Below are 8,921 nucleotides of genomic sequence, written 5' to 3' on the forward strand. Positions count from 1 at the left end.
TGAATTTACCATGCGTTCCTCTTCCATCCACTCCACGCTCGGGATAAGAGGTGGTCGCTACAGTGATGAATTCTCTATTAAAATACTCACTGATACTTCTAGGATTTATTTCGGTGATAATCAACATCGTGTTATTATGCCTAAATACGAATAGGCGTCCAAAATGCATGTCCCAGCCGCAAGAAATCCTGAAAGTCAGACATTCAGACAAAAGTCTGATTTATGCGGACCTCACTGCAGAGGAGTACAAATCAGTTCGCGATTACATGTGGGCTCAAAAAGACCTCCAGATTTCCCAGTCGGCCACAGCGAGACCCTCAGAGAATTTCATCTTTTTAATTGACCTCTCGCTCCCGAAAAAGGCTGACGCGCTGCGATACTTGGATGCCAATGGACAGAAGCCGCCGCGCGACGCTACTGTTGTGGTGTTCCACGGCGCGCGCGGTTACCTGAAGGAGTACGTGGTGGGACATTTGCCTGGTCCACTGCGGCATCGGGATGTTACTCAGGAGAAGTATAATACTCCAACTTTACCCTTCACAGCCCGTATGGTAACAATCGGAGAGTATGTGCAACTCTTCACACTCTTAAATAAAGTTTTCCAAAAACTTGAAAAACCACTGAAGGAAAGTTTTGGTTATGTCCCAAGAAAGCGGGAATTGCTGCTGTTTGAGGGTATGCCAAGAGGCTTAAAGGCCGGTGACCGCAAAACATGGATTTCTTTCTTTCGCGATTACAGTGGCATGTACATCCATCCCGTGGGCTTCGAAATCTTGATTTGCCACGAGAGCAGAAACTCGTCAGAGTGGACAGTTGAGCGGCTGCTCTACAATGGTCAATATTTCAACAGCACTGACGAATTTAAAAAGAGTTATGAAAAAGGTTCAGTAAAAAAGATTGCCTACAGAGAAATCCCAAATTACGCGTCACTCAAGCCCATGAATAAACCTTCTGGGTTAGGACCACACCAGTATTATCTTAAGGGTAAACGTTTCAGCGTTCAAAACAACCAGGTGGTTTATTTAGACTGGAGCTTTGCTTTTGGCTTGAGCTCCCTGACTGGCATGAGGGTATTTGATATTCGCTTTAAAGGGGAGAGGATTGTGTACGAGCTCAGCGTGCAGGAGGCGATGTCTGTGTACGGATCCATCACTCCTGGGATGATGCTCACGAAGTTCCTCGACTCAAGTATCGGAATCGGGCGCTTTGCGCACGAGCTGGTACGCGGAATCGATTGTCCGTACACTGCCACCTATGTCGATACGTACCGTTATGTTGACACAAACGTCACGCTGCGTTCCAGAAACTCCATCTGCGTTTTCGAGCACGACGCTGGCAGACCTCTGCGACGACACTTCTCAGATTTCTTCCATAATGGTTATGGTGGTATGGCAAACAGCGCTTTGGTGTTCCGCACTATTACTGCTATAGGGAACTATGACTATATATGGGACTTCATTTTCTATCAAAGCGGCTCCGTGGAGGCAAGAGTGCACGCCACTGGCTACATATCATCCTCCTTTATGATCGATGGAAGTCTGCAGTATGGTCACCAGGTTGCAGAAAATGTCCTTGGGAATATCCATACACATTTCATCAACTTTAAAGTCGATCTGGACATCTTGGGTAGGTGCCATATTATGAAGTAGCCTAAATATCAGATATGCAAGATACATTTCAAGATATCCTATTAAATAAGTCACAATACTTTTTTGTTTTTAATAGCCTACAGTTGTAAATGACACAGGCCTGTTGGTTTTAATTAGATCGCATTGGCTACTCTAGACCAAACACTGCATGACAATAAAGATAATTTAACTTTACATTTTATTGCCCAGAAGTGCTACTTTGACTTACATCTTAGACAAGGTCAATTTTTTTTCAGTTGACATGCCTTGTACTTTTTCTCTATGTTGCCACAGACAGACAGACAGACAGACAGACAGATAGATAGATACCATGTAACCTAACTGAATCAAGTAAACCCAACAAAATTGCCAAAATAACTCAAATTAAACTCTCTTAGTGACATGCTAGGAAAGGAAATTTTAGCAAGCTAAACATGCTGGGGGGAAACACTACTGGTGCAACCTGGTCACTATATGCTGTCATTAGCAGCACAGCAATTGCTCAAAGGATAAAGCAATATGTACAGTAGTACTCAAAATGTATTCATCCTCAACCTAGGCTCAAGTTCAACTCTTCACATTATCAACATGACAACATTTATATTCACTTGCACAATGACTCATAAAATAACACTTTAACACATTTTAACATTTACATTTACTCTCCCTGTCAAGTCCCATGCAAAGCTTGCTAGGAACTAGAAATCCTCTGCCCAGTTTCAGTTAACCAAACAAAATATATTTACGTTGTCCCAATGCACATGGATTATGTAACGCTGACAAGAAACGTTTTTTAATTGAATCAGCTCAGTTAATTTAATTTCCCTTGGTTACATTAATTTTTTAAAAATAACAACAACAAGGGATGGTTGAGTAAAACTGATGATAGTGAAAGTAAATTTTTTTTAGTGTAGATAGACAGAAAGACAGACCATCTGACAGATCTTTCAAATGACACTTTTCTTATCTTGAAAAATTAAGTAAACGCACACCTTAGATTCAGAGGTGCAAGTTCTAGCAAAAATATATAGGAAAAAAAACAGTATAATTGCACAACCCAAAATATAGGCTCATTTATTCATCAGCCTTTTTCAAGGTACAGTATGTAACGTTGGTAAATAAAGGAGCCTATATTTTGAGTTGTGCAGTTATACTTTTATTTTTTTATCTTGACCATAGTTGTCAACCTAGAATTGCCAATATTTAAGCATAGGGAGTGTTTACTTAGGAGTCTCCTAAGTAAACACTCCTTATGCTTAAGTACTGGCCATGCCTACAACAATTCCGAAAAAGTTGGGACACTGTCCAGAAGCGGTGTCAACTTCTCTGGGCTTGGTCTCATCTGTGGAAAGTAGAAGAGTGGAACTTTGCATAGTAAAGTCTTAAGTTGTATCTGTGGATGCAGTGGTGAATGGTGTTGTCTAACAAAGGTTTACTAAAGTAATCCCAAGCCCATGTTCATGATATCCATTCCAGATGAATGATGTGTTTTAAGACAGTGATGTCTGAGGGATCAGAAATCACGCACATTCAGAAGTGGTTTTCTTCTTGCCCTTTACGTATCGAGATTTGACCAGATTCCTTGAATCTTTTAACTATATTGTGCACTGTAGCGGGTGAAATGGCCAAAATCCTTCCAATTTGTCTTTGGGGAACATTGTTGTGTGCTGGATTATTTGCTGAAGCATCTGTTGGCAAACTAACAAGTCTCAAATGATCCCTGCTCTTGAAGGACTAGGCTGTTTTTAGAGGCTTCTTAAATACTATGACACAATTGCCTCACCTGTTTAACATCTCCTGTTTCACAGTGCCTTGTTATTTCAACTCATCAAATTGTTATTATCTTAAATTGCCTGTCTCAACATTTTTGGAGCGTGGTGCAATCACCTGATTTGAAATGACTGTGCATTATATTACACAAGGTAAAACATCATATAATGTTTTAGTGCTTTCAATATAGCAAAGGGTAAATATAATTTACAAATCACTCCTTTTTTGTTTTTATTAGCATTTTTTATGCTGTCCCAACTTTTTCGGAATTGGGGTTGTAATAGGTTCTATTCTAAATTCTAATTATGTTATGGTAAATTAAAATATGTCCATCTGATAGTAGAGAATATTACAGGAAACAGCCTCTACAGACAAAGGTCGCAAAACTGTTATTTTTTTATTATTATTATTATTTATTAATTTGTATTATTATTAATTTTATTTATTTTTTCTAGGTGTAAAGAATGTGTTTCAGACTAAAGACATGGTGTATAAGGAGGTGTCATTGCCATGGATGCCCTCACAGAAAGCAAAGATACCACAGCTGGTGGAGCAGCAAATCAGGACAGAGAAAGAGGCGGCGATGCAGCATAACACCAAAACACCCCGTTACCTTCATATAGCCAGCAACCGTACCAACCGATGGGGCCACCAGCGCTCTTACAGGCTTCAGGTGTTGAGCTTTGCTGGGGATCACCTCCCTGAAAGTGAGCCTGAAGAGAAGTCCATGTCCTGGGCTCGGTAAGGACTCAGTCTCTTTCAGTCATACACACAATATGCAGACTGAGATGCACGCATGTTGTAGAAGTGTGTTGTATTATGTTCAAGTTATGTAAAGCTTGTCTTTTTCTTCTTTCTAGGTATAAAGTAGCTATAACCAAGCATAAAGATACTGAGCAGACTAGCAGCAGCCTGTACAGTCAGAATTACATGCAATCCCCATTCATTGATTTCAGCAAATTTATTGATGATAATGAGGTGATCGACAACGAGGTATGTATAAGCCAGTCAATAACAGACAGCGTCATCAGACTCAGTTTCAATTGGTGTTATTAAAGGAATAGTTCACCCAAAAAATGAAAATTCTCTCATCATTTACTCACTCTCATGCCATCCCAGATGTGTACGACTTTCTTTCTTCTGTTGAACACAAATGAAGAATTTTAGAAGAATATCTCAGCTCTCTAGGTCCATACAATGCAAGTGAATGGTGATCAGATCTTTGTAGCTCCAAAAATCACGTATAGGAAACATAAAAGTAATCCATAGGACTCCAGTGTTTAAATCCATGTCTTCAGGAGCGATATGATAGGTGTGGGTGAGAAACAGATACAATTTTAAGTCCTTTTTTAATCTAAATCTCCACTTTCACTTATACATCTGAAAGTCACATGTGGTGCCTATTTAGTTACAATTTCACATCTGAAAGTAAAAGTGAAAGTGGAGATTTAGCATAAAAAGGACTTGTAAAAAAAGGAGTCGTATGGATTACTTTTATGTTTCCTTTAATGTGATTTTTGGAGCTACAAAGGTCTGATCATCATTCACTTGCATTGTATGGACAAACAGAGCTGAGATATTCGTCTAAAAATCTTCACTTGTGTTCTGCAGAAGAAAGAAAGTCATACACATCTGGGATGGCATCAGGGTGAGTAAATGATGAGGGAATTTTAATTTTTGGGTGAACTATTCCTTTAAGTTATTATTGCATGTGACATTCTGACTGAGTTATAGTATTTTTCGGAGTGACAATTTGCACTAGGTGTAAAGAGTACCTGCCACACAGTGTGCACTCATATAGTCAGGTGCAAACATATAAATTAAAAACAAACTGCAACCCTTAGAGCTGTTGCAATGGTGCAGTGTGTAAAGATGGATTGGGTGTGCTTTTACCATGTGGATAATCCGGGTTTGATTCCCCCTTTTGTGTCACTTTTCTTCATCCTGTTTCCTGTCTCCACTCATAATATTTCCTTTAATACAACTTATAATAATAAATCAAAATTAATATAAAGTTTGGTTTCCTTGCAGTGATTTGGTCACGGTGACGGTCGGGTAGTTGAGAAAGGTTTGATTTGGGTCAAATTAACCATTGTTTTACTGTAGTAATATTGTAGTAACCATGTTTTTGGTGGAAGCCATAGTTTTAATGCAATTAACCATGGTGTTAATATAGTAAGCATGTTTAGTTTTGTGGTTACTATGATTACAAAATACCATGGTGATACTATGGTTACTGTAGTAAAACCATGGTTAATTTCTGTAAGGGAAGGTTAGGGTAAGGTTTAGGGGTTGGTGTAGGGTGGCACTCTAAATAAACACAATAAACAAACTGCAGTGATGCCCCTATAATGTATGTTAGTATTTATTTAGGGGTGAAAATAGCACACTAAGATGCTTTTTGTATTTCCATAAAATACAGTGGCCCTCAGTTTGAACACTTAAAGTAAGCCACACTAAAACTTTGCATTATATAACAAAATATCAAACCAATTGGCAAATTTACTTTTTAACCTAAACAATAATAATAAAAAAAGATGTTTCTTAGATTAAAAAATAAATAATTAAATTAGAAATAGATATATAAATTATAAAACAATAAATATATCATTCAAAATTAAGACAAAAAGTAATTGTATTCTTTCTGGTTGTCAAAAGTAGTGGAACATGTCCATAGTTCACCTGTGGTTACTATGCTAAGACACCTGCATGAACTTCACACATCCAGTAACAATCACCTTGACACTAGTTAAAAGTCATTACAAAAATGGCTCAGAAGCATGAAGTCAGTCCAGAGAAAATACATAATATACTTTGTTTGCAGATGTCACTTTGATATATTTTCTATGCAGTAAAAATCCTACATTTTGAAGTGTGACTCCAGTGTTCATATTCATTTTGACACCACTGTATATCATCTTATTTTTTCTGTTTAGCTTATTTTGTACTTAGCAGATGCTTTTATCCAAAGATAATAACAATAACAATATCTTCATTACATCTGCTTAAGGACTTGGTTGCCTGGGTGACCACTGGTTTCCTACACATTCCACATGCAGAGGACATCCCCAACACTGTTACTGTGGGTAATGGCGGTGGTGTCATCATTAGGCCACATAACTACTTTGATGAAGATCCATCCATCCACTCACCTGATGGAGTGTATTTCTCTCCAGGCTCTGAGAATGACTGTGAGTACAACAAAATGGCGTGCCTGGAAAAGGATATGTGCAGTTCCTCCCTGGAGCCATTCACTTACCATGGCTTTGAAGGGGTTATGAAGTTTGATTAAGGGTCTTATTTCAGATTGTGATGTATGTAATGTTACACTCATTCCAAATACTGAAGTCTCATAATGCAGAAAGTATTTGCTTCATCATCACTTTGTGCTAGTTACTAGTTAGGCAAGATTTCTTGCTTTTGTATCTTATTATGTAAATATTATGAATATTATCTTGGTTTTTGCTATAGCAAATTGATTGTGTTGTGATCAAGAATGTCTGTAAAATTTGATGACAATATACTGTATGCATAGACTTTTTAGGGTATATCCTTCCTTTAATGGTATATTTTTTGTAAAGCCTATTTTAAAAATAAAGTATAAAGAATTAGGGTAATTTTTTACTGTACAAACATTTATTTTTATACAGAGAGACTTTAGATTAGAATAGAGACTGATACAACACCTTACCAAATTCACACTTCTTTAAAAAAAATTAAAAAAATCATCCATGCAATAAAATGTCAAGGGTGACTACGGGTTATTCTGGTCATGCTTTTCTCATATTAATCATTCTTTCATTTCTTGGTGACATTACAGCATAAATGGGTCCTAACTTACAGGGAAAGTTTACCCAGAATTAAAGTTCTGTCATTATGGAACACAAAATTCTAGAGTTGGGGTACTCGAGTTTGGACTCGAGTCACGAGTCCAGTTTTAATGGACTTGGACTTGTCACAAACTCGGTTGCAATTTTACTCGGACTTGACTCGAGCCTTTGGGTCTCTGGATTTTTTTCATCGTCCAGCCAAGTCCATGGCATTTGTGATGCAATGGAAAAAATAAAAATAAATAACAAAACAGAAATTATGAACACATCTCTGTCTGCATGCAGCTGTATTAGCCCCCAAAGTCATAGACGTAGCCAGAGTTGTTTTACTGTTTAAGCAAACACACACACACACACACATACGCACGTACACAGGCACACTCAGTCAGCCAATATGCTTGAATGTTACTACTGAGACTACTGTATAACATCAACTACCAAGGTGGCTGGCATGACAAAAACATAAAGACGGGTATGTATCCAGTGTAATAGAAACTAAACAAGGCAGTTTCACACAACACAGGATCTAACAACTGGTAAAATTGCGTGTGACGTTTGTGCAGCTAAGACGGTGCTCGCATTGCGGTTTCATCACGCTTCCTGACTCCTCCTACACATAATGCGTAACCTTACCAACAAGCTTACATCATCCCTCTCATGATCGCACGTCTCAGAGATGTACAGAAGCGAACATTTGTAGTTAAAAAGTATATAAGTATTGTTTTGTTCCTAAAAATAATAAATCATTTGCGTTCAGAAGAACTTTATTTGTCGACTGGAGGCGTGTGGATTATTTTGATGCACCCTAATTATGCATTTTGGACCATCAAAAAATGGAGGACATTCACTTGCATTGTTTAGAGGAGGAGGCTTGAAATGAAATCCTAAAAGTCTTAAATTCTATTTTGATGAAGAAAGAAACTCAGATACATCTTGGATGGCCTGAGGGTGAGTTTAGAGGAGGAGGGTCAGAGTTTATCAGCAAATTTTCATTTTTGGGTGAACTATTGCTTTAAGTCTTTTTAGGCATAATGTATCTACACATGTAGGCTTCTGTAGTCTCTTGTGGTCCACGCAGTGTTGTCAGCTTAAACTGGTCCATAATAGCTTGATGAATTAACTGTGTAGCTTTTTAAATAGTCAGGGAAAAAAGCGTTATTGCTAAAGCAGACAGCAACTCTAAACAGATAAACAGCACCTATTTATTATTGATTGACTATTTTCAAAGCATTGACAAGCTGCTTAAAATACATTATTTTACAGCATTTGTCCACCATTCGCAACATTCAACCACACTCAATAAAATATTAGGATATTTTGAGCAGTGAAATGTTTTGTTTATAATTTAATTATAGACTATAAAATAAATGTTTTATTCAATGACAGAGTTTGTTTATGAAGCTAAACTTCATGTTATGAGATGAATTTAGTTGGTTATGACGTTTTTATTTTAAATGTTTATTTTATTTTTATTGTAAACCACCATGTAACTTATGCACATCTTTTTTAGCCTATATCTCTGACAATTTTGAAGGACAATTCTGTTAAACTTTTGACTCAAAATTATTATTCTCCATGTTTTTGCAGTTAAAGAAGAGCCCAATGAAATTTTCTTTGGTTGGTATTTAAAGATTTCAGACTGATTGCAGACCAACGTGGCTGCCGCTCAAGCAAATATAAATTATTATTATTT

At 37.4% G+C, this 8,921-nt stretch overlaps 1 protein-coding gene across 1 annotated transcript; it reads left to right on the forward strand.

Moving 5' to 3' along the window:
- LOC127450781 (primary amine oxidase, liver isozyme-like) lies at positions 1–7,015 on the forward strand. Its single transcript, XM_051715127.1, has 4 exons — positions 1–1,626; positions 3,854–4,139; positions 4,259–4,391; positions 6,409–7,015. The coding sequence occupies exons 1-4, from the start codon at positions 66–68 to the stop codon at positions 6,688–6,690; spliced, it is 2,262 nt and encodes a 753-aa protein (XP_051571087.1). The 5' UTR covers positions 1–65; the 3' UTR covers positions 6,691–7,015.
- The last annotated feature ends 1,906 nt before the right edge of the window (positions 7,016–8,921 follow it).

This window comes from Myxocyprinus asiaticus, chromosome 13 (genome assembly GCF_019703515.2).
Source record: "Myxocyprinus asiaticus isolate MX2 ecotype Aquarium Trade chromosome 13, UBuf_Myxa_2, whole genome shotgun sequence".
Taxonomy (NCBI): Eukaryota; Metazoa; Chordata; class Actinopteri; order Cypriniformes; family Catostomidae; genus Myxocyprinus; species Myxocyprinus asiaticus.